The sequence below is a fragment of the Trachypithecus francoisi genome, unplaced genomic scaffold (genome assembly GCF_009764315.1).
Source record: "Trachypithecus francoisi isolate TF-2019V2 unplaced genomic scaffold, Tfra_2.0 Lachesis_group8, whole genome shotgun sequence".
Taxonomy (NCBI): Eukaryota; Metazoa; Chordata; class Mammalia; order Primates; family Cercopithecidae; genus Trachypithecus; species Trachypithecus francoisi.
Genome location: NW_022681473.1, coordinates 33,675,948 through 33,702,776, shown reverse-complemented (window position 1 = coordinate 33,702,776; position 26,829 = coordinate 33,675,948). Strand labels below are relative to the sequence as shown.

Sequence of the window (26,829 nt, the reverse complement as noted above, 5' to 3'; positions counted from 1 at the left end):
TAAAAACTGTAATATAATTTATAGTTTAAAAAAAACTGTCACAGTCCAGGCACGGTGGCTCACGCCTATAATCACAGCAATTTGGGAGGCCGAGGTGGGTGGATCACTTGAAGTCAGGAGTTTGAGACCAGCCTGGCCAACATGGCAAAATGGCCAACATGGCCCATCTCTACTAAAAGTACAAAAATTAGCCAGGCACAGTCCCAGCTACCTGGGAGGCTGAGGCAGGAGGTTCGCTTGAACCCAGGAGGCAGAGGTTGCAGTGAGCTGAGATCACGCCACTGCACTCCACCCTGGGCAACAGAGCAAGACTCCATCTCAGGGAAAAAAAAACTGTCACAAATACCCATTATATATTGGCTGAGTATCCAACGCATAAAGTGCACCTTTTAAAGTACGAGAACTAAAATCTGACCTTGTTCTGTAGAAAATGGTTCTCCAAGTCCACCTTTTCAAACTGGTCAGGTATCTGTTGACTGGTACAGTTGAAATTAATTGGAAATCCCTCACAAACTTCCCAACTAAGAAGAGTAAAATATGTAATTATTTGTATTAGAATAATATGCATTTAATTACAATACCCTTTACTCTTTAATTATAATACCCTTTTCTCTTTATGTATACACTATTACTAATAATTTATACATCAAATCTTGCCTGGAAAGCACCAGCAGTCATTGGGGAATAAAGCTGTTATTTAAACAACTTCTAATGAGTATGTACCTCTAGACATATTTAGCAATAGGTTGTCACTGGCTGGACTGAGTGATCTCATCAGACTGCTTTTGGTTCTCTGTATATGCCTTCTACTTCAGCACTTTTAACTGTTTATTAAAAAGAGCTATAATTTGTTAAATTATAAGATTGTTAAAGCTAGATGGGACCTTATAGATAGATTACCTAATCCAAAATAGTATCAGGATCTGCTGTGGTGTCCAATATTGTAGTCACTAGCTACCTATTCCTATTTAAATTTAAATTAATTTACTTGAACAAAATTTAAAATTCAGTTTTGCATTCACACTAGTCACATTTCAAATGCTCAATAGTCACAAAGTGTGTGTCCGTCATCACAGAAAGTTTTATCGGATGGCACTAAATAGTGGCCAAGCACTCAGGTACTTAAGACAAATGATCTGGGTTAGAATCCTGACTCTACCATGTACCAGTTGTGTGACTTTGGACAAATTACTTCTCTCTTTGTGCCTTGGTTTCTGTCTCTGAGAAATGGAGTAAGAGTAGAGTAATACAGAATAATAGGAGTAAGATAATTGTGAGAATTAAATCAATCCTTATCCAATTAATTTGTAACTGTGCCAGGCCTATGGTCAACACTCAGTAAAAGCCAGTTTGTATTATTCGCAGATAAGAACCAACACCAGGCCGGGTGCGGTGGCTCACGCCTGGAATCCCAGCACTTTGGGAGGCGGAGGCGGGCGGATCACGAGGTCAGGAGATCCAGACCATCCTGGCTAACACGGTGAAATCCCGTCTCTACTAAAAAAATACAAAAAATTAGCCGGGCGAGGTGGCGGGTGCCTGTAGTCCCAGCTACTCGGGAGGCTGAGGCAGGAGAATGGCGTGAACCTGGGAGGCGGAGCTTGCAGTGAGCCGAGATCGCGCCACTGCACTACAGCCTGGGCGGCAGAGCAAGACTCCATCCCTACCCCGCAAAAAAAAAAAAAAAAAAAAGAAATCAGCTCCTGGACAATCACTAGCAGAGACGAAGCAAAGTGCCTCCTTAGATCTTCTAACTCCTGCTCTTCACTGCCCCAACAAGTCCCCAGAACGTTGCTTTGTTTTAAATGTATCACCATCAGATAAGAAGTTTAAATGTGAACACTCATACACAGAACATATTTTATATTTTAATGATTCCATTTAAAATGATTAATTTAGAAATAACCACTAAAAACAGCTTTTACGTTTCAAACAAAATTGCTGTTTCTGCAAAGCAGAAACTATGCTTTGCTCATGGCCCCATATGGTTTTCTAAAACTAGGAAAAGTTAACAAGTCTTTTAGACACTACCTCATTATACCATTAAATAAGTCAATAAAAGAAACAATTCTTATTTAAGACAACTGAAAGAGCATCTTTTAGTGTTTCGAATCTCTTACTCTGAAAAATTCTGAATTAAGTGATTTGAATTACTTTAACTAGATCTTTAACAAGATTACTTGTTAATTTACTTGCCACATCCAGGTAGCAGAACAGCATTAGGATCCAAAAAGGTCTTATATGCAACCATGATGTCACCTCTGGCAAATGCACTCACTCGGTCAAAGGTCAAACCCAAAGCAAGGTTTAGTGGAGGTCTGAAAAATGGAAAAAACATCAAAACTATCTTCAGAATTATACAAATAGGGAAATTTGAGCACAAATAAACAATAAAATACACATTATCAGTGTCTAATAAAATTCAGAAATAAGTGAGTTTCCTATTATATAGCACTATTGTTGGTATTCTATACTAACACCTGAAATGTATACTTCAGTTTATTTAGCTGATCTATAATATGCCAAAATAGTTTCAACATATGTAATTTTAAAAATAATAATTACAATAATTAAAGCCAAGTATTTAGTTGTAAGAAAAACAATCGTCATTCATATAATGTTCATTTCTCATGTATAACAGTAATCAAATATATCTATAGTAATCTTGGGAGCTGATAATTAAATGAATTATTAATATTTGGCCACAAACAACTATTTTTGTGAGCTCACTAAATGCTATGCTGATTTGATTTTCATATCACATATTGTTAGGCACACTTTTAAGTGAATTTGGAAATTAAAATCAAAAACAGATTTTAAACAAAAACAATGGCCACTATTGTACACTATCAGCCATTTTTCTCTAAATTGCTTGAGACTTGCTATTTATCTCTAGAATTAAAAATTGACGACATCACCTGTGTAGTCTTGTTACCAAAAATATTTAAATTGAATCTAATTATGAGAAAACACTCAGACAAACCCAGAATGTGGGACATTCTACAAGAAAAGTGCCTGGACTCTTGAAAAATAAATTAATGTCATGCAAAACAAAACAAAAGATTAAAAGAATAGTCTAGATTAAAGACAACTAAAGAAAATAACTAATACAAGGAAGTGTATTTGAATACTGGATTACAAAGAGCTCTAAAGCATATTTTGATTAGCTTGAATAGAGAGTGTATATTAGAGGATATTACATCACTGTTGACTGTATTAGATATTATAATGTGGTGACACATAACTCTTCTTCAGTTATGTGACGTGAAGCATTTAGGAGTGAAATTTTAATGTCTGGAATGGCTTTCAAGCCGCTCAAGAGGGAGGGAGAGATGGGAGATATAACAGGTAAAACAAATGTGGCAAACTCTTTAAATTAGTGAATCTAGATGAAAGATAGATATACAGGAGCTCATTGCACTATTTTTTCAAGCTTTCTTAGATTTAAATTTTTAAAAAATAAAAATTTGAAGGAAAAATAAAGTATTCAAAATAGGAGTTGACATTGGCAAAAATAATATTTTACAAATGAGTAGCTTGACCCCTTCAAATCAACATAAATTAGACACAGTAGAATTACTTACTGAAAATGAAAACCATTTACTTAGTATGTATTGCACGTTTTCTCAACATATTTCAAACTAGATGGCAATAACTTTTTAGACATATACATTTTAAATATTCCCATGGTAGCAAAATGCTGTAATGGTTTCCTGGTGTTTTACGTTGGATTGGAAACCAAAAAAAAAAAAAAAAAAATACATTAAACTGTTAAAATCATAATGAAATACAAATAAATATATGCACTGGTAAATTTCTCTGACAACAATTCTCAGCTGATTTTTAGAATATCTCAGATTTTTTGCATTTTACCAGTTATTCCACAAATATGATCTAATTAGCTAAAAACAAATGTTTAATATTATTAAAACGCTGCATTATAGCAAACATCATTAAAAGTATCAAAATTAGTGAGTCATTAATTTCACTTTGACAATAATATTAAAAAGAAATAATAATGACACATTTTATTAAAGCCTATCCTTGTAATAGGAAGGGCTTACAAGATTATTCAAGAATTCTTGCCACTTTAAAATTCATCAGCTTTTATCATTGTAAAAACAACTCTACTTACAATGCAATTAAATTGTATTTTGAAATTTATGGACAAAAACTTACCATTCCTTAGAGTTTTTTTTTAATTATCTACATTACACAGCCTAAGAAATCATCAAGCATTTTAATTTTATTGGGACAGATGAAATAAAATTTTGTAACATGCGACCCACAACTTATTCTAGCAACTTCTTCCAAAACCTTGATGGATTTCTGAGTACATTTGTTTCAGTATTTGAAATTTTAACTATTTGAATATATAGCAAATCCAACAGCCCTTGCTTTGCTAAGATTTAGGTTTATTCACGCTATTTTCATTATAGTTAATATATGATCAATTATACTCTATATGAAAAATTATTTTCCTTTATTTTGTTCTACAGGTAATAAGCTAAAAAAAATTAAAAATAGGCAGAAAAGGGTGTTTAAGTTTCCTGACAAGCAGTTTCAGAGTTCATCTGGATGTGTTCTGTCAAAATATGCATAAATTTTCTAGATATTGAACACAACAGCCCAGCTCATCACTGCCTATATACTGCAGCCTTTTTCTTTCCTCAGAAACACAGATAATTTTATGCAGGAATTTACCAATCTACAAAAATTTACACAATGCTCAGCAATAACCAGTAATTATTGTGGGATAATGTAAGGTGCTTTTGAGGAATATAACTTTGATAGGATAGGGCTTATAAGCTTTACCAATTTATCTTTAGCCGTCCTGTCATTGGTGCTTAAAAGGTTAAGACTTTATTTGTGAAAACATAGAGAGATAGTGGGGAATCATGTTGTCTACAGCTTCATAAATCTTGCTTAAGATCCTTTTCAATTACCATCCATTTCTCCTTTAAAAAGGGACAAAAAAAATAGAGGAGTGGAAGCAGGTCAGGGCAGTGTGCGACAATGACAGTGTGATGGGCTTGGGCCCCCCGTGGCGTTTCCATCTGCTATCATTAAGGTGACTACTCAGACATGAACAAATCCCTCTTGCTGTGCTGACAGGCAGACTTCAAAAACTATGACAAGGCATTAAGACAGAAAGTCACAGAGAGAAAGAGACAGAGAGAGAGAAAGAGATGTCATATTCCACAAACAATACTGCCTTGCAAAAACACCTCTGAAATTTTATTGGAATTCAAAGTAAAAAATCTTTCATAAAGGGTGCTACTTGACTTCTCAAATCCCCTTTCAAATTAGCTCACCCCTGGAAAGATTGAGGACAGAAAACAAATCCCTTGCTCCTACCTGTATGCTCTACCATAAGAGACCCAAATTTTTTGCTCATTCTTCAGCAAAAGTGGATTCTTAATTTCTTGGCCATTCTCATCAAAAAGCCGCACTGAGGAAAAATTGAGGCCTGGTGGGTTGATGGAAGAACCTCGAAGCCTTTGATGAATCTTGAGAAGTAACTGGTTGGGGGTGGTGGGGGCAGAGGGGATAGAGGAGAATAAATAACCCAAAATGGGAACATCTGTAATAAACTGTCTCTACTCTGTAACAAATGAAGTCCAAACAAATGATAATTAAATTCATATAGAATGTTAAAAGAAGTGTGAAATGACAGCAATGTTTAGCTCAGTGTAAAGTAACAAAATGAGCATGGGCTTTTAACCAGCAGGGGGTGCCACAGGCTTGTGATTGAGCTCTGACCCTTTGGCACGGGGACTGAAAGCAGATGTGACAGTCTTACAGAAAGAGCATTTAGCTTCTACACATGGTAACGGTCCTCTTTGATAAGGGTTACTCTTTTCTTGTCTGAGCTACACATTTTGTTAGGGGCCGTCCAGACCACGTTCAAGTTTTACAATCACCAAGCTCCCTGTCCCCAGCAAATCTCAGGTAACTAATAGTAGGACAATTGCCAAAATTAAAATCACTTTTAGCCTAAGTTGGTTCAGTTAGAAAGATCTCTCTCTAGATGCACTTTAATTAGGAACCCTGAAATAGCTTGTGGACATCTTCAATAATGAATGTTTTTAAGTTGTGAGTAAGACATCATTGAAGTGTGAAGTATGAAAAGCTGTCATTTAATATTTAAAATAATAGCATTGTCAGTGTTTGCTTCGATCTTGCATTTAGAGTCTCTAAATTATCAAGATATTTCTAATTTAGGGCAAATTTCAAATATAAAGTAAATCTAACAGAACTGTGCTGCATATGGTATTTGAAAAGACATTTTTCATTATCCTCTGTCACCTTTGTTTAAGTGTTTCGGCCTCTGCTCTTCCCTGCTCTGCACTCCACCCTATCCATCACTCCTCCCCCAGCCTTCTGTCATGGGCTTCCTTTTCATCCGTCCCTTGTCAGTTGTTGTGTTTCTCGATTTCTTGTTACTCTGTAATCCCTGCAGGGATGTGGATATAGCTGTGGTCTTTTCTGGCCTAACTGCAGTTCAGGGTCCTTTATTTTCTTTTCTTTTTTGCTTCTCTATTAATTCCCATTAAGGGTATATTGAGAAGTGCTAAATGCTGAGGCTTAGAGGAAAGAAGGGAAAGTCACAGGTCTGCCATATATCTCAGGTGTCTCACGACTGGCTGTAAACTCGACTGAGCAAATATTTCCCTTGACCAGAAACTACATGCATAGGACCTAAGAATTAGGTTTTGTCCCAATTAGAGATATATAATAGTATCTCCAATTTAGTGTTTTCATTAGCTGAAGACTTTAAGTCTTGAGCATTGGAAAGGCATTAATAGTTCTCATCCAGCATAACCAATTCCTTTGAACTAAAAATGATCATTACTCTCCTCTTCAGGTGTATAAGAGGCAAAGGTGTCAGAACAGTAAAAATCTATATTGCTGTGGTTATTTTTCCATTGAAATGGCAAATATATTTTGAAATCTATAGATTGTATTTCTAAAGCCCAACATTTATTTTTGTGTTGTTTCAGCCCTTGAGCTTATTTTTATTGCTTTGCTATTATTTCAGAAAACATGTTATGCTGATCATTTTTCAAATCACAGAGATTTTGCTTTACAGGCATCACCTTTTTATAAAGGGGAATGATACAAAAGATTTAAGGCCTGATCCAGGAAAGAAATGTGTGTACAAAGAAGAGGGATGAGAGGTAGACATGCGATGTCAGCACCTGACCACTTAACCAAATTCACTTTCACAGGAGTTGCACTGCAATCTCTATTTTCTCAAGTTGGTGACAGACTGCATTTTAGGTGTTCAAAGATGAGCATTCAACAGTCTACAGGAGGTAAGGGCCTCTGTGCCCTTCATCTTTAGGTCATTGGTTATGGCTTTGCTGTAGCAACCAAAAACTGTGATAATCTTCACCCATTTATCTTTAAAGCTATCATCACCAGGCCTTTATAGGATAATATAGGATAAGAATTTGTTCAAGAATCTGAAAAGAGTGTGAAACATCTTAGGCTAGTGGGCTAGTGATTGAGACACGTGTCCACACAAGGGAGTGGTTGTCCTTGGGTGGTGTAACAAGGACTCTCTCAAAGAGCTTTATAATGCCCCTAATTAATGTTTTTGCCCCAGATTTATTGCATACAGAAGCACAGCACAGCTCAATTTCAGTGTGCTGTAAGTCAATACAAAAAGTTTCTATAGAATAATATCTTCCTTTTTTATTTTTTTTGAGACAGGGTCTCACTCTGTCGCCCAGGCTGGAGTGCAGTGGTGTGATCTCAGCTAAATGCAATCTCGGCATCCCAGGCTCAAGTGATCCCCGCACCTCACCGCCGAGTAGCTGGGACTACAGGCACGTGCCACCATGCCAGGCTAATTTTAAAATTTTTTGTAGAGATGGGGTTTTGCCATGTTGCCCAAGCTGGTAAAATATTCTAATGTAAAAAGCGGGGGAGACAGGTGAAAATCCTATGAAGGCCTTTGTGTCATGGTGATTTGTATAATCAGGTATGTTATGGTAAAAGAAACCAGTCAAGGCTCTGGATCTTTCTCTCTCTAATCAGAGTAGTATTTCTTCCTCTCTTCCAGGTCCAGCTAATGATCCAATGACAGCATCCCAATTCATATACAACTTTTTTGATTGGTTGTAAAAGCCAGGTAATGGATACCACCAGGAGAGGTAAGTCTGAGGGTGCTGAACTGAAGGGAGAAAAAGGGAGCAAGTTACAGAGCAAAGGCAAGGCAAGAGAGCCCAAAACACTGGTGTGCGCTCGGGTGCATAACCCCAATTTGTAAGCAACAGGCTGTTCAGTGTCCTTTTATGCAAGACAAAGACCCAAAATAAAGACCCTGAACATGTTGGTTTTGCCTGAGAAACATCCCAATTGTCTGGAAAACAGGAAAAGGTAAGAGTGCCTAAGATGTAAGCAAAACTAGCTGTACTTGCTCACAATGAGCAGGGGAGAAGACCAAGGCTGCATGTTAATTACTCAGAATCTAGGGTTTAGAAATACCCTAGATCCAGGGCATACTCTCCACTGAATATAGCACTTTTTTAAAAGTGTAAACAAGAGGGAAATCCTGATGTATCAAAACCAGGGCCGAGCATAGACAGATTCCAAATATAAGCATGAAAAAGATTAAGAAACTGTTAGGTATGGAGTTCAGAAGTTAACACTATACTAACACTGAAAGCCTAAGAAATTCAGAAGTCAATCTTTGCAATATCAGTCTTTACAGATCAACAAATCATTGATCTTCTGCAAACAACTTTAAGATGTAATTGTCTAAATTAGTTGCAATTAACTTGCAAGACACTTAAAGCCATAAGTAAACTGTCAGTAAACTCACTCTTTCCATCATATGGTCAGTCTGAATTGGGCTATCAGATCCCAGATCTTTTTTCCTGATACCAACAGAGATCTCTCCAGTGTTTTTACCATTTTCAAATACCTGAAAAATAAACACATTCAAAAATAAAAATAAGTACATGCACACATACATACATACATATATTCATACACACATAGATAAATTTAGGTAGTCGTCCTTTTTCTTGGTATCGTGTCAACTGAAAATTGTGCACATGGGAATTGTGCAAAGCAAGGACAGACTGTATAAACACACGTGAGTAGGTAACTGGCAAAGGAAATCAACAGCACTAAAAGAAAAGAAAGGCTCCTGATTCTCCTTTTGGTTTCAGTGTCTAATTTGACTGGCACACCCTACAATTTTATAATAGAAGAAAATGTGGACATTAAAGGAGGAATCACTGACCACAGTGGATGCTTAAATGAAGCAAGTGTCAAAAAAAAAGTAAATAGCAATCTCACTAGCTCATTTGGTTCTTCATAAAGCCACAAATAATGTGAGGAATGTTTATGTTTGGTTTATACTTAAATATATCAGCGTTCAGCTCATCTTCTGGCTCACTAAAAGGAAATTTAACCTGACAGATTTATTGCATAACAGTATGATGAAAGTCATCCATTTTAAGCGCACATATCCAACAAGTTGTTGAGAACAGAGATAAAATTCATAATATTGCATTATGTAACACTCGCTGGGGAAAAAAAAATGCTAGCAAACATTCTGGTCAAAAGGATCTGAATAAACCAGTCCCGACAGGATGGCTTCACTAGAGTGAACACCACCCCTCCGACCACACGGAGGATCCATGTGGGATGTGCCATTCACCAGGCAAGAAAGGAAGCAGCTGAGACAGGGGCCTGATGAATAATTTAAATCCCTGCTTTTAATTTTTTTTCTCAAAAGTTATTTTCTTCCCTTTCTGATATGCCCATCACATCAGCAGAGCCATTTTATTTATTTCTAGTGCTATTTCCACAGAAGATAATTTGGGAGAATACTTATTTAAAAATGAAAAAAAAAAACCTACCTTTTTTATATTTTTGAGAAAGTTTTTGAAATGTATTTAATTAGTCTCAATCTGTTTTTAGAAATAATGTGTTTCAGTAACACTTTCTCAGCCTTTATTCATAAAAAAAATAATAAAAATAGTAATGTCAAGAAAGGTAGGTTTCATTCCAGTCAGTGACATTTATTGAGCTACTGATAGTCCAGTCGAGACCCTACAGCTTTCAGTCTTGGTGCACTGAGGATTATTTTTAAGTAATAATCCTGAGTAAAGATACAATTCTGAGTAAAAAAAAATCTCTCTACTTTTCCAAGGAACCTTGTAATCCCAACTTTTGCCTGCAAACCTATGGAAAATAATGTGGGAAAAGACTCTTACTGTAGCCATAATCTCTTCAGGGCTCAACTTTGGAACAAAACTCTCAAGCAACAGAGAGATTTAGCAATGAAGGTCACAATTCTAGGTGGCATGTATTCTGCAAGGTTAGTGTTGACAAAAGCTCAGTTTGGAGAACTTATTGATGTTCCTTTGTCAAGACTTGCTAGACATGGAGTCAGAGTGCAGCAAATTATATTCTAGAAAATAGCAGTGCCAAGTGCTAACTGCTAACCTGAGAAAGCAGAAAGGTCTTGGTCAACACCTAACACCTTCATTAGCTCACTACTTTCTTCACTACTGATAATAAGGCTTCCCTTCTACGTCCAGCAAAGTGTTCTCGAAAATAAAAATAAACATTGGCTATGACCTCTGTAAATCCTACAAGGGCATTTTAAAAAAGAGATGTTTTAGTGGTTATATAAAAGTTTAGATGCTTAAGTGAAGGAGGCTACCCTCACTAGTCATACATATAATGTGTTTTTACTGTGTGTCCAGAAACCTAAAAATTCTCCAAACTGAAATCTTATGAGATTCTGTTTTTCTTAAAGCTCAGCTCTAGTTTATAAGCTCTATATTAATATGCCTATTTTTTAAATGCTATATATATATACAAAAATATATTTATGTACTTATTCCTCCTTTGCCTGAGGAATATTTTTATTTCTAATATCCAACGTTTAAATAAAGAGAGCTCTCTAAAGAGAAAGTTTCCATGATTGACTTAGATATAGAAAAATAAAAAATAGTCTACCTTTATTTTCCTCCTGCCCAGTTCTTGGCTTAAGAAAAATCAGCTGCTGTCTTGGCTTCCCAGTGGTTCTCTGCATGGCCGCACCTCCTACAGCCCTAAAATTAAATTCTCACCCTTGGAGTGGGATGATGCAGAAAGCCAGCTGAGGCTAGCCTTGGGTCCCAAGGAATAAGGTCATAGAACCTAAAAAATAATGATGCACATAGCAGCTAACAACTACCAAAGAAACATCTAGAAATAGGAATAAGTTACGTCTATGCCCTTAGTAACACAAAGTACAGAGTTACAAGAGTGTTTTCTATTCACCACAGTCTTTTTACTTTCCTTCATGTCAATATTGACTTTTCTTAAGCTAAACTAAATTAGATTAACACTGAAGTTTCATTGTAATGTCAATTCATTCACTTGACAAATATTTATTGAGTGCCTACTATGTACCAAGCACTGTTCAGGAACTTAAAAAGCATCAGTGAACTAAGATTCCTGCTCTCAACATGTTTACCCTGTGCTGGACTAGAGGGAGAGGCCAACAATAAGCAATAAGCAGAACACAACAAATGAGTAAATCATATAGCATATTCAGGGTACACCTGGATCTTGTGAGACCTGAAGTTTATATAATTTGGTGGGTCTTCTTTAACAAAAACAATGCAAAACTACAAATGCAAAACTAGTTATGAAATACTCAGAATAAGAAAACAACTTACACAGATTTAAAAAGTTGATACATAGCAAAAACATTAAAAATTCAGAAAAAGTCACAAAATATTTTCATTAACTATCCAAAGCACATGTTTTTACTTCATTGTGTTTAATCACCTCTTCATATAGTAATTCTGTAACATTTTCTAAAGAGAGAACAGAAAGATAATCTGGCCTTATCTCTAGCATGGTTAATAAAAAAAATTATTCTTGATTAGAAGTTTCTTTTGGCATCACAACTTTATTGGTCATTTCATTAAAAGTTTTAGGATTGATGGCGTATTTTGGAAAACCTCAATCATATTTCTTTAAAATACGAGCTATAAAATGTGGAAAAATATTCTACCAATTAATTGGCTCTGTTAATTTCACACCATGTTTCTCTTCCACCACCCACCCACATACATTTGGTGCCAAGCACTCTAGTGCACCAATCAGAAAACAGTACACTATAAGGTCAACAGGCAGTAGCTGTCTTCCTGGAAGCTCTTTCCATACCAAAATGGCTAGTATTAACTGACCTATATAAAGAAGTGACTGCAAAACACTAACTAGATTACACTACACCCAACTCAATGTATCCCTAATTCAATTTCTCCTTAGCCATACCTCAAAAATGTATGCAGTCATTTCAAAATCACGTGGTACAAGAGAGGATATGAAAGAGAAGAAATTGAAGTGGAAAGAGACAACAGGTTTAATCACTTGTAGTTAAAATATATCACGTTTGCAAATTTTACAGGAATTATGCAGGGAAGGGGCCCTAAGCTTAGGTTTCATTAGCGTCATGGTAAATGCATCCTGTGTGGGTTAGAAGGTGGTGCTATGTAAAGGAGAAAAAATACAGCAGGGCAGGGGATACAGGCCTGGGATCAAGCAGTGTGATGGATATGCTGGTCACTACATGAATCGGGTGATCTGCATAAGCCTCAAAGAGAGAAAACATTTGAGCAAAGATTTAGAGGTAAAAGAGTTAGCCCAACAGACAACTAGGAGAAGAGTATCGCAATGAAGCAAGACAGGAACGCGCCCAGTATGTTCCAGGAACTATAAGAAAGCTGGTGTGACTGGAGCAGAGTGATGCAGAAAGAAAGTACATAAGAAATCAGAGAGGTAAGGGGTAGAGAATGAAATGGGGAATCATTGCCGAGTTTGGAATAATGTAGTAAAAGGATCTGACTTATTAACACATTTCAAAAAGGATCATTATGGCTGCTGCCTTGGAGTAGACTGTAGGAGGCAAAGCAATCCGAAGCCAGGATGACAGTGGCTCAAACCAGAGTATTAACAATTGACATGCTGAGAAATGGGCAGTTTCTGTTGTTCTGTCAGAGTTATGCTATTTGCTTCTTTGTTTATTAGCAAGACTGGGAAATAAAATTTGTAGGTAGGTTAATATTTCAGAAACATTATGTTTGCATTTATGGATGTAAATAAATCAATGTAAATATAACTGTTCACAGGGAGTATTTGTGAAGGCATAAAAATGTCAACAAAGTATTAAAAACATTTTATTGACCGTGAAGATTATAGAGGCATTGACTTGAACTATATAGGGAAACTTAAACTATATAGGGAAAGCTGACCTGAATGGGCAGTTATGAGCCAATGTGGTTCTTTGATTAGCTTTCCTGTAATCACTTATGACATCTATTTAAGGACTTGTGCAAGGCCTGGTTCAGTACTATTATCTGGCCTTTAATGCTATAAGTCTGGTTAAGAACTAGCTGTGGGGGAACAGCAGGTTCCCAAACTCTCCATAACCACTGGGCAGACCACCCAGGAAGCTCTTCTGTGCGTGAGCAGAAGGCCAAACACCTAAGCTTCAAAATGCCTCAGGATACAATGCTGTCAAGAGGCAATAATAGAAAAATGACACCGCAGTGTGTTGCCAAAGTTGGTTGGCCGTACTGTAACAGGATTTATTACTAGAGGTCTGGTGAAGGAAAGGAATATAAAATAGCCATACAAAACTATCTGGCATATATCAGGTGAACATAATTACACACATAATGAACATATAAGGTTAACTTACATGTTGTCTTGGACTGGGGACCCCTGAAACTGACTCTGAGACCAAGATTTGCCTGCAGGAAGTTTACTGTGAACTCTCTCAGGACCAACGTTGGTGAGGGAATGAGCGAAACAATGGGCAGATGGGCAAAGCAAGTTGAACTGTGACGCCGTTGCAACAAATGCCTCTGGTGGGAGCTCTAGAACCGGGAAGGCACTTAAGGTTGTTCAGAATCAAGAAAAGGGAGACATGCCTTTGCATCTGTGTACCAACCAAATGTTGGATGCAGGCTGCCCCGAGGGTGGGAGCCTAATCTTGGGAGAAGCAGCTCCTTTACACTGAGGGCAGTTATCTAAGAAGGATATAGCTGTGGCAGTGGGGGAGATGGGTATCTCAGTCCTGAGAGGGAATCTGGGCAGTGTGGCACAGCATCCACTCCACATACGCACAGTAGGTCAGAGTGCAAGACACACTGTCACCTATATGAACTCAATACTCAAAGCAACTGGATTTTACAGGTGACTCTCAGAAAGGTTGAGTGACTTCACCAAGGTACATCTACTCATAAGGGGCAGGGAAATCTTTAGAATGCAAGTCCAATGACATTTTTAACTATAGATAATAAAATTTACTCTTATATCTAATATTAGAAGCTCTAATATATGAAAATTAAAATGAAAAATTTTAAAGGCATAGAAAAATATTACACAGTTGAGTTATCACCTAAATCAAAGAACACAAAAATTAAAGTGAAATATTTTTCTTATGTAAGCAGCTAATTAGCCATGAAAAAAATATTTATCCAACCAGAATTCAAAGTCACTTTCAAATACAGAAAATCACTTCTAACTCAATTAACATTATATGTACACTAAATAAAATACAGGTACTACTTTTTCCATTTTTATAGACTTGCAAGATGGTTTTTAGAATATCCATATTTTTGATATTTTCTCAAATATATTATATAGTATAAACCAAACAGTAAACTTGTGTAATTTTAATATTCAAAGTGATAATCACAAACAAAATATTAAAATTATGGGATTTTGGCAACAAAAATTTAATTAAAAATTCATATATTTATGCTATATACTATATAAGAAAAAGTGTTTTAATGCCTAATACAGATATCTTTAAATATTATTTAACAAGTAAAGAGCCACTAAATTTTGTCCCAGGAAATGAAAATGCACTTAAGTGAAAACAAATTATATAATTCTTTTTTTTTTTTGAGACAGAGTTTTGCTCTTCCTGCCCAGGCTGGAGTGCAATGGCATGATCTTGGCTCACCACAACCTCTGCCTCCCAGGTTCAAACAATTCCCCTGCCTCAGCCTCCCGAGTAGCTGGGATTACAGGCATGCATCACCACCCTGGATAATTTTGTATTTTTAGTAGAGACGGGGGTTTTCCATGTTGGTCAGGCTGGTCTTGAACTCCCAGTCTCAGGTGATCCACCCACCTCTGCCTCCCAAAGTGCTGGGATTACAGGCATGAGCCACAGCACCTGGCCACATTATATAATTCTTAAACTTCATCAATCTAAATGGTAACTGTGCCAACAATCAAATTTTTTTTAAGCCCAGAAAAGGTATACTGAAGAAAATAACTTTTTGGAAAGAGATATTTTAGAATTCCATTGTAAGCTACAGCAGAGCTCACCATTTCGAAGTATGTAAAGTAGGTGGCTGCCTATGGGGTAGGATTTTAGGAGAGAGCCCAAATACTCTAATCTCAAAATATCTCTCCCACCAACTTGCCAATACTTGAAATTTCAGTTAGAGATTCACTCCTTTGTCACAATTAAAATGCCACAGCTGCATGAGGGGAAATCATATTCAGCCTCATTGATTATTGATCCTCTAAGGCTGTGATTTTCAATCTCAGCTTCCTGGGATCTCTTAGAGGCCTGGGGTAGGGCTGGGATTAGGGGGTTGGGTGACAGTGGTTTCATATGGGGAATCAGATCTGATGAGTGACTATGTGGAAGCAGCCACTATCCTGGTTTCAAACAGGGTAGATCCTACTTTTATCTACTTTACATAGTAGATTCCAAGAAAGAACTTTGATTTCAGAAGAGAAAAAAAAAATTCTAAACTACTATCTTAGCTCAAAACAAAGTATGGCATGTCTTTCTCCTAAGAGCAAGTTTTGAACAAAGGGTGGTATTAACAGCCTGGGTTATCTGCCAGCCCTAATGGAGGGCTGGAGCGGCGGAAGGGCCAAAGGAGACCCCTGTAAAATGGCCCTCATCAGCTTCACAGTGACCCTGGGAGTGGGCCCACATTCCTTCCTTGTGAGTATTTAAAGTCACTTTCCATTGTTTCCTTATCGTATTTTTTAAAATACTCTTACCCCAGTTTTCTGTGACTACTGACAACATTTCCAAAATAAGGCATATGTTTCTGCAAACACACACACAAAAATCAACTTGTATCCAGTTGCAATTTTAAGTTCAGTATATGAAAATGTTCAACACTTTCCAGAAGACAGTGGCAAAGGAAAATTGCTTGTGTGTCATGTTCTAAGCCAAGTAATTTCTATAAGCCCTTTATAAATGAGAATATCTCAAGAAGAATTGCAACAAGGATTTCACTTTGTCTAAATTAACTTAGTGCCTAAAATTATATTTAATCGGGATTAAAATATCAGGCATGTGGGTCCTGGCAGTAGCTATGATGTATTTTGTAAAAAGAGCTTGGTAAATAAAGATTTTTGGAGTTTCCTGGCACCAATATGTTTATTTTTATAGAAAGTCAGCATTTTTTTGATGAGAAAAGCATAGTCATGTGCCCCTCAAATTTTATTTTACTAGGAGAAATGAACATTGTAGGATTAAATATAAAGCAAATCATCAAACTTTCCCCAAATTATCAGCCTTAGAGATCATATTCTTACCCTTGGAAAGAGTATATGGTTTTACTGCCATTCAGTTTCATTTCTTTATATCGAATATGCCTGTAAACATAATTTTCCCCTAAAGTGAATGGATATCCTGAGAAACTAATAGCTGTACAAAATCTTACTATCTATAATAAAGCATTTATACTTTAAGAAGTAATCCATTTTTTAATCATAAAACACTATCAAAACTAGGTAGAATCTTAAGTAGGTGTAAACACATCACTCCATTTTCACTTACTAGAAAATCTGCTCAAATAAAGAATTTATGCTCGATAACATTCATGGTGAGTCAGACTAACATAGATATCAGTGGGTAATCCAGGGGACGGGAACATATGTAGGAAAGGAATCTCAGCAACTTGAGCATATCAAACACTCTGTGAAAAAGCTAATTGAGAGGTAAAAACAAATTAACTGCTATGGAGAAGGACAATCTCCCTGAGAGAGAGTGTGTGCCTGCAACAGTAAGGCTCAGTGGTTACATTTAGTCCGGATAACTGCTGGGACAGTAATACAGCTCTGGCCTGTGGACTTTCCCTGCTGACTGCCCACCTGGCAATTCTCCGGGCACCTTCTAGGATGTCAGGCCTGCACAGGGAAAGCCTGTCTCATTACAACAGGCACTGCATGGGAGCTAATGCCCAGACCAATTGCTCTTCCCTGATTTTGATACAGACGCCGTTTTTCTCTTCAGCAGATCTTGAAAAGGAAGATTGTATCTTCCTACAGAGATTTACACCTGACTGCAGATGCTTGTCAGAAAATAGGCTAGTATGAATACACTGGCATTTCCCCCCCCAAAATCCACAAGAAGGAGGAGAAGGAGGGGGGCAATGAGGACAGGAGGAAGAAAAGGTGGTGGCAAGATGGAAAACAGGGCTGCAAAGAAGAGTCAAGAGATTTCAGCACCTGCCACTAATTAGCTATCACATGAGATGTGTAAAGTCTTTGTAGGATCTCAGTTTCTTTACCTTTAAAATGGGTGGTCCAATATTGCCTACTATCATAAAACCTACGTATGAAAATTGATCATCTTCATTACATTTTTGCTCAACCTTTAGTGAATGTTCTCGAAATCACAATAACCTTGAATATTCCAATTTTGCTACTCTCACCACAATTCCTTTTCAAATGTTGTCACGTTTTACTACTTGTACCTAGGCCATATCCTATATTTGTTTACCATTGTTTATTCAAATAACTTAGGTGACATAACAGAGCATCCTAGGGGTTATAAATACATGTTTGGGAAAAGTGGTTAAATAAGAAAGACAAGGATCAAGGAATGTACAATGGAAATAATGTAATATGCACACAGAACAGTGAAAACACCAACCAAAAAAAATCTTGTCACATTTTCATGTGCAGCTGACCTCAGTTATCATTTAATTGTTCCATAGATTCCTAAATATTAAAATAAGCTTTCTATTAATACAAATGAATGATCGGAAACTTTAAACTTTTTAAAAAATGACCACAAAATAGAAGGCATATCTCAACTTCTGTCATGGTGCTTTTGTGCCATTCAAAGAATAAATTTAAGTGTTCAATGCATAGGAAAGTCACATATTTTCTGTTACCAACCAAATTAGCCCATTTTCAAAATATAAAGAGGCCTGGAAACTTAAAATAATGGAATTGTAGTAAAAAGGTAAGAAGATGAACAGATTGGTTTTGCAAATCTGTTCATAGTGTTGTCATATTATTTCTAATTGTATGAAAATAGTCATGGCCTTGGGCCAAAAAGGTGTTCTATGTTTCTCTGCATCTTCCTACAGTTCCTAGTACAATGTCTTCTGGACAACGGGTATTTGATAATATGTGGATTTACTGGACTATTTATTTAAAATCTTTCTTTCTGTCATTGGCAGAATAAAAATTGTTAGATGCATACAACCTGGATGATGAACTAGATGCTGCATGAAGACATCCTTTAAAAAGAAATCTCTGAATTATCCCTTTAGCAAAGCTTAAATTTACTTACAATAGAAGAGAACACTATAACTAAACAATATAAAAATAGCCTAAAAATATCTCCAAATCAGAGTGCTATGAATCTTGTTATTATCCAGGTTACTAAATCCCACCATATTTCTCTTGCTCATGGTCAGAGTGGATTTAAGTGAAGGTAATGAAGACTAGAGACATTCTAGGTCCTAAGAGTTCTGGAAGTTGTCACAGGTGGAAGGGGAAGCTAGATATCAATCATAAAATACTTCTGTGTAAGTATTTCTGATTAGCTGCCTAAAAAAGACCCAGAAGAAAGAGCCTGAATTGCCAACACTCCATCGATTTGTTGCGATTTACTTTCTCGTTCTAAATAAATATTCATTTTCAGACCTAATTTCAAAGAGAGCTCCCCACCCGAAGCTGGCTCCCAAACTTGACAAGCTCTAGGTTCCACAGAAACTGGATCTGCCTCTCCTGGCAGCAAATAGAAAACAACTCTCAGAGCATCACTGACCAATTGTGTGTGAAATGCACTAATTCCAGTGAAAGGATGTGCCTGTACTCATCTTCCTCTCATTCCCCCATGCTTTCCCCCACCTACTCACACATCACACATTCTTCTTGCTCATCAATTCTCTGTCACAATCACCCACCTTCCTACTAGCTTTTCCACTCACCATCCCCCTACAGATTTGCTAATACCCTTTCCTATCAATCCTTTCTTTCCTGCCCTCCCAGGGAAATGCTAACATTGCTGACATTTCCATGGGAATGAAGAGGAGGAGGAGCTGCATGGAAAGAACAGGACTAGGAAGGCAGAAGTCACTGAGGCATGGCTCTAGCAGATGTTCTCAAAGAGACTGGGGATAGTGGCAGTGACAGGGAATAAGGGGTAAGAGAAAGTTTAGAATAGTAAGAAATTACTAACTTGTTGCCTGAAGGGCTTTGTAGATGATGGTGCACATTGAGTGTAACCACTGATGGTAAAAACAGTAAGAAATTTCAACCTAAAAGGTGCTATGACTTGATGGCAGGAGAATGTACTGGAGTACAAATACAAATAAACTGTGGTTGTGACTATATAGGATATATGAGTGCACATGAAAATGACGTGAAAGGTGATAATGATCATTAGGAGCAATGCAATTACAGGTGATACAACTCTTTCCTAAAATTCCTCAAATGGTGTCATGTCTCAATTTTTTAAAAACAAGGAACTTTTCCCATGGCAGAAATGAGCATCCACACATAGGCTGTTCTCAGTTTTATATCTTGTATGCCCATTTAATCTTGTCACTGTATTATGTCACACGATTGCAAAAATGGGAGTGAGGCAATATGGAACACAAAAATAGTGTCCTTTTAAGAGGTGATTTTCTAATGTTAAGACAGAATCAAAAGCTGCTATTGTTCACTGATCAATGCAAGTCATGATAAGGATGAAAAGCTCAATGAAGAGATTAAGAACACCATATACAATATGAAAAAGCAGCCCAGAGGATTTTGAATTGCACCCTGCCTCTAGCCCCTGGTTGAGACCACTGCTCTAGAAGATGATGTTGGCTACAGTATTTTGATTCTTGAAGTTGAGCTATGAGCTTATATATATATGTAACAGAGTGATGAGAATCACGAAATGAAGAAGATCAGAAAGATAATCATCCCCTTTCAATTTTTGTCAAATACTTTCTAAGATTAAAATGAACAGAAAACAGGAAAAATGCTTTACTAGGGTTATGTAAGTTACAGTAAGTTCAATTATAAATGGAAAATGTATTTGTTTATTGATAAGTCATTTAACACTCTATGATAGTACATGCCACAAGGTGGGATAAAGTTGTTCATAATCAGAAAAGATGTGGCCCTTGCCCACAGTGAATCAGAGTTAACTGAATTAGAGATGGTGTCCAAAGGAAGGTAGGCCATTCCATATACACCCATGGGAATTTAGAGGTTAGCTAGGTAACTGATATGAGTTGATTCTGGAACTAATGCAAGATGGTACACTGCGACCTTTGTTCTATGTGTCTTCAGTTGGAATTAGCAAGTTCTCCCCACCTGAGAGGATATACAGCATTCCCAGCACCACCATCACGAATTGTAAGATATTTGTCACTCTCAGAGTAAAATGATTTTACTGCTAGCCTTTCCTATTTTACTGATACAAAAGTATAGAGAAAAGTTTTAGCTAATTAGCAACTGGAATGAGAATTTCTTTGTGTGGTGCTATTGGTTAGGCTTAAAAAGCTGCTTTAGTAATCTTGCTATGATTGTCAGTCCTGCCTATACAATAACATCATTTGAGAGCTTTTGAAAAAATGCTGATGCTTGCACCACACCTGAAGATGTGCTGGTAAATGCTTAGCAGCCTGCTTAAGGAAGGGGTGATTATTATAAATTCTGCTGATACAAGGACAACATAGCATATAATTTGCAGATAATAACAAAATATCTAATACTCTTTATTGTAAATTCCACATAGCCAACTCATTCTCAAAAGTGGTTTCACTGATTTTTGCCAAGTCTTGTATCCACATCCATTCTATGGTTGCAACTGAGAAATGAGTGTGGTTCTGACCTGAATGTTGATTAATATTTTCATCCATGTTGATAAGAGAAAAACGAAACAAAGAAGACATATGTAGGACTGCTCTTGTTAATCAATGACAAGGGCAAGTTCTTTGCTGAATCAGATAATGGTTTTCATATACTGGAAGAATATTTCAATTTTTGTGCTATTCACAATGCAACACACAGAAATTTTGCACTTTTGAATTTAATCTGCATTGTGAATATTTTCTGTCACATACTTAAATCTAGACCACAGATCCACAAACTTTTCTTTAAAGGGCCCAATAGTAAATACTTCAGGTTTTTCAAGCCATATGGTCTCCACTCTGCTATGGTAACATCAAAGTAGCCATAGACAATACACAAACATATAGGTGTCACTATATTTCGTTAAAACTTTATTTACAAAAAAAGTCAGACAGATTTGGCCCATAGTATGTGGTATTTCAACTCCCTAGTCTAGACAATCAATAAAACATGAAATCAAGCCCTCATTTATAGTATTTGACAATTTCTATTTTATAAATATTCTGACCACAGCCAATTTTCAGATACAAGAAGCCATCACTGAAAATAAACTTAGGAAGAAACGCACGGTAGCACACACCATTATATAGTGTTTCCATTAAACAAACACAATAGATCTAAATAACTTCAAGAGAATAGGTAATAGTAAAATGTAATTTTAAAATTAGGAAGTGAAGTGTATGACCTATTTCATTGTAAATTTATATGATTTTTAAATAATGGCTATATAAAACAACTGGCTTACAAAATTCCTGAAAACTTAATCAGTGCCTGCAAGCTGGTAGAAGTTAGTCTTAGCGCAGGAAACCAATTAAGTCAAAATATCTGTGGATGGGAACATGGTATCTTAAAAACAAACAAACAAACAAAACACCTCCAGAAGATTCTAACATGCAGCCAGGATTGAAAATCATTTTTCTTTTTTTTTTTTTTTTTTTTTTTGAGACGGAGTCTCGCTCTGCCGCCCAGGCTGGAGTGCAGTGGCCGGATCTCAGCTCACTGCAAGCTCCGCCTCTCCGGTTCACGCCATTCTCCTGCCTCAGCCTCCCGAGTAGCTGGGACTACAGGCGCCTGCCACGTCGCCCGGCTAGTTTTTTTGTATTTTTAGTAGAGACGGGGTTTCACCATGTTAGCCAGGATGGTCTTGATCTTCTGACCTCGTGATCCGCCCGTCTCGGCCTCCCAAAGTGCTGGGATTACAGGCTTGAGCCACCGCGCCCGGCCGAAAATCATTTTTCTAAGCCTGAGGATGGGGCTGATATACAGGTTTCTTGAGATGTGGAAGAGGAACTTATTTTCTGAGAGAAGCTAGACATTGCAAAGGAGAAACCTGAGGAGAAAGGAAGCAGAAGCAAATGGAACTCAGTACTTTATAGGGGAAAAAAATCATAAAAAGAGAATGCCTGGGATGTGGGAGAAAGAATTCTGGAGAAAAGACTAGGTTGACCAACCATCTTGGTTTGCTGGATGCAGGCTTTTTCGTGCTAAAATAAGGAAAGTCCTGGGAAACCACTAGAAAAATATATTTTTTTGAATTTTAACTAAATTAAATTTTAATTAAAATTAAAATTTAAGTAGCCATATGTGACTAGTGGCTACTTTACTAGACAGCATAGTGAATCTAAACAAACACAACAACATGGCTTCTTTGCATATGTAAATTTCCTCTTTTGTATGCTGGTATGGAAAGTATTTTAAAGCACATTAAAAGGGAGTGAATAAGAGTAGTGAGGGAAGGCATCCTTGTCTTGTACCAGTTTTCAAGGTGAATGCTTCCAGCTTTCGCCCATTGAGTATGATATTGGCTGTGGGTGTGTCATAAATGGCTCCTATTATTTTGAGGTATGTTTCTTCAATACCTAGTTTATTGAGAGTTTTTTAACATAAAGAGATGTGGAATTTTATCAAAGGCATTTTCTGTGTCTCTTGAGATAATCATGTGGTTTTTGTCTAGTTCTGTTTCTATGGTGAATTATGTTTATTGATTTGCATATGTTGAACCAGCCATACTCCCCAAAGCAATTTATAGATTCAATTCTATTCTCATTAAATTACCACTGACGTTCTTCACAGAATTAGAAAAAACTATTTTAAAATTCATATGGAACCAAAAAAGAGCTTGTACACCCAGGACAATCCTAACTAAAAAAGACGAAAGCTGGAGGCATCACGCTATCCAACTTCAAACTATACTACAAGGCTACAGTAACCAAAACAGCATGGTACTGGTACAAGAACACACATGTAGACCAATGGAACAGAATACAGAACCCAGAAATAAGGCCACGCACCTACAACTATCTGATCTTTGACAAACTTGACAAAAACAAGCAATGGGGAAAAGATTCCCTATTCAATAAATGGTGCTGCAAGAACTGGCTAACCAAATGAGGAAATTGAAACTGGATCCCTTCCTTACACCTTATATAAAAATTAACTCAGATGGATTAAAGACTTAACTATAAAACCCAAAACTATAAAAACCTTAGAAGAAAATCTAGGCAATACCAAGCAGGATACAGGCATGGGCAAAGATTTTTTGATGAAATCACCAAAAGCAATTGCAACAAAAGCAAAAATTGACAAATGGGATCTAATTAATCTAAGGAGCTTCTGCACAGCAAAAGAAACTATCATCAGCACAAACAGACAACCTACAGAATAGGAGAAAATTTTTGCAATCTATCCATCTGACAAAGGTCTAATATCCACAATTTACATGAAACTTAAGCAAATTTGCAAGAAAAAACAAACAACCCCATTAAAAAGTGGACAAAGGATATGAACAGACACTTCTTTATGAAAGATGTACACGTGGCCAACAAACATATGAAAAAAAGCTCAACATCACTGATCACTGATTGTCAGAGAAATGCAAGTCAAAACCACAATGAGATGCCATCTCCTGTCAGTCAGAATGGTGATTATTAAAAAATCAAGAAAAAACAGATGCTGGCAAGGTTGCAAAGAAATAAGAATACTTTTACACTGTTGGTGGGAATGTAAATTAGTTCAACCATTGTGGAAGACAGTGTGGTGATTCCTCAAAGATTTAGAACTGGAAATACCTTTTGATCCAGCATCTCATTACTGGGTATATACCTAAAGGAATGTAAATCATTCTGTTATAAAGATACATGCATGTGTATGTTCATTGCAACACTATAATAGCAAAGACATGGAATCAACCCACATGTGCACCAATGATAGACTGGATAAGGAAAATGTGGTACATACACAACATGGAATACTATGCAGCCATGAAAAGGAATGAGATCATGTCCTTTGCAGGCATATGGATGAAGCTGGAAGTCATTATCCTCAGGAAACTAACTGAGGAACAGAAAACCAAACACTGCATATTCTCATAAGTGAGAGCTGAATAATGAGAACACATGGACATAAGGAGAGGAACAACACACACTGGGGCCCATCAGGGGAGGTTAGGTGGGGGGTAGAGCATTAGGGAAAACAGCTAATGCATGCTGGACTTAATACCTAAGTGATGGGATGATAGGTGCAGCAAATCACTATGGCACGTGTTTACCTATGTACCAAAACTGCACATCCTGCATATGTACCTCAGAACTTAAAAAAATAATTAAAAACAAAAGTAAAATGCAAAGAAGGGAGTATGTATGAGAGAGACAATTCTGATCCTAAAGTTAAGTATTTGCTACCCAGCCCATGTGCTAATATGTATAAGTGATAGAAATTCTTCAGAAATAAGCAGTGAACTTGAGGGAAAAAAAAACTTTTTTTTCCCCAGGTCACACTGTAGTTCATATCAATCGTTGCTAATACAAATGAGTAGGATGAATGCCATTAAAGCAACTAGACTTCCCCCTCCCTTTATATATTTTTCGTAGCAGTGCATCCTTCTAGAAAACAACCACACTCTCTCACCTGGTTTTTTCTCTCTTAATCAATAGCAAGTACTTTGCAAAATTGCAGAATGGATTTGTAATCAAGTCAAAAACCTGGAAAAGAACAATGCTACTGCACTATGGAAACCTTTGACCTTGATGTCTTGAACATCACTTCCTAAACCCTTAGCTGACTAGCAGACTATGAGAAATAAATTATCATGTTTAACATGAAATTACATTTCCCAAAAAGTCCATTTTTACATTCTAATGTTCTCACTCAAAATGCACACGGGAATGTCATTAAAAGAAATGTTATAGATAGAAATATAATGTTTCTAATATTACTTGCAGAATAAAACAATATCAAGAAAGAGGAATTGCAGAGATGAAAGTTGATCAAAATATAATTTCCTTCTAATGTTATCACATACCCATAAAAATAATCAAAAGGAAATGACGAGTTGTAGTAACCATGATTTCTTAAATGGAAATAGGCCATACTTTGAGTAATTCAAATTTTACTAACTACAATTTCTTGAAATGCAGAATATGAAATTATAGGACAACATTAACTTGACAAACTTAACAAGGAATGTCTGCTATGAAAATCAAAAGTATTTAAATTCCCTAAGCTTTTAGTAGCAAAACCACTTCAGCCAAGTATGAGTTGTTCTTTATCTCTCTCAAAGATGCAATAGCAAAGTAGTCGAGGACATTTAGCGATCTTGTCCTGACAAATAACCAATTCACCTTTTTTCCCAGTATATTCTTAAGTATTGATTTTACCCAGTGAACTCAGACATGTGTCACACTTATCCAATACAGATCCTTTTCCTTGGAAATGCAGTTTGAACATCAATCAGTCACCTGGCCTTTCACCTTCAATTTCTATTGCCACTGTCTGTCAACTATTAAAGCTTGCCCATTTCTCCAAATGTTATTTTTAGAAACTGAAATATACCATGACCATTGTGAAAAATTTGTTTCTTGGAAAAGCGTGCAAATGTTCACATGATTAAATTCCTTCATTACAATCACTTTTCTGAATTGAAAACTAGTTAAAGCTTAAAAATACACATTTCAAAGACCTCTAGGTATTTTCTGTTAAAATCTATTTCCTGAATAATATTACCATTTGTAATATTACCAGTTTGAGGAAGACAACATTAAAAAATATTCAAGCTAAGTGGCATTGTTATAAGTGTCTTCAAACAGAGCAGAAGGCTTCCACTCTGGCTGAATCCAATGAGAGGCACAGAATGACACCCACCTTGAGCTGCAGGCCTCCTGGGACAAGCGTGTTTGCTGGAAGGCTTTTAATGTGTTGGTAGACATAAGAGGAGAATTGCTCCTGCTCAGCCTGTAATTGGGGGCCAAGTTTAGAGAGATGACCTCTGTTGCTTTTGATAGCTGTCTGCAATTCATCAATCAGCCTGCTCACCTGAAGGGGTTAAATTACAAGAGTTGTTAGCGAGAAGTAATTGTTGATGTCACACCTATTAGATTTTTGAGTACCTAGCTTGATGGGGGGAAAATGACTTCAATACAAGAATTTGAGTGCAGATCTATCCTCAAGTAAAAACAATGAAAGAGATATACATTCCTACATCTACTTCTATTTATGAAAAAATACCTAATATTTTCACTTCAGTACTATGGCATAGGTAGCCCTTTACAATTGTTGCATGAAAAATATCTCTGGATATGAAAAGGAACATATACATTTGACAAGTTTGCAAAGGACTTTTAAACTGCTTAACAAAATAAAACCCTCCTAGGATTTTAAATAATCCAATATATG

General features: G+C 36.6%; 1 protein-coding gene across 1 annotated transcript in view; it reads right to left on the bottom strand.

Annotated features, from left to right (window-relative positions):
* The window catches only part of LOC117081281 (doublecortin domain-containing protein 1-like), a 172,947-nt gene extending 146,452 nt beyond the window's left edge, over positions 1 to 26,495 (bottom strand). The window contains exons 1-5 of the mRNA XM_033207114.1: positions 26,299 to 26,495; positions 8,834 to 8,935; positions 5,359 to 5,522; positions 2,193 to 2,318; positions 416 to 521 (exon numbers count right to left, since the gene is read on the bottom strand). Of these exons, the coding sequence (XP_033063005.1) occupies positions 416 to 521; positions 2,193 to 2,318; positions 5,359 to 5,522; positions 8,834 to 8,845 (408 nt within the window). The 5' untranslated portion in view covers positions 8,846 to 8,935; positions 26,299 to 26,495. The remainder of the gene's footprint in view (positions 1 to 415; positions 522 to 2,192; positions 2,319 to 5,358; positions 5,523 to 8,833; positions 8,936 to 26,298) is intronic.
* Between the last annotated feature and the right edge of the window lie 334 nt (positions 26,496 to 26,829).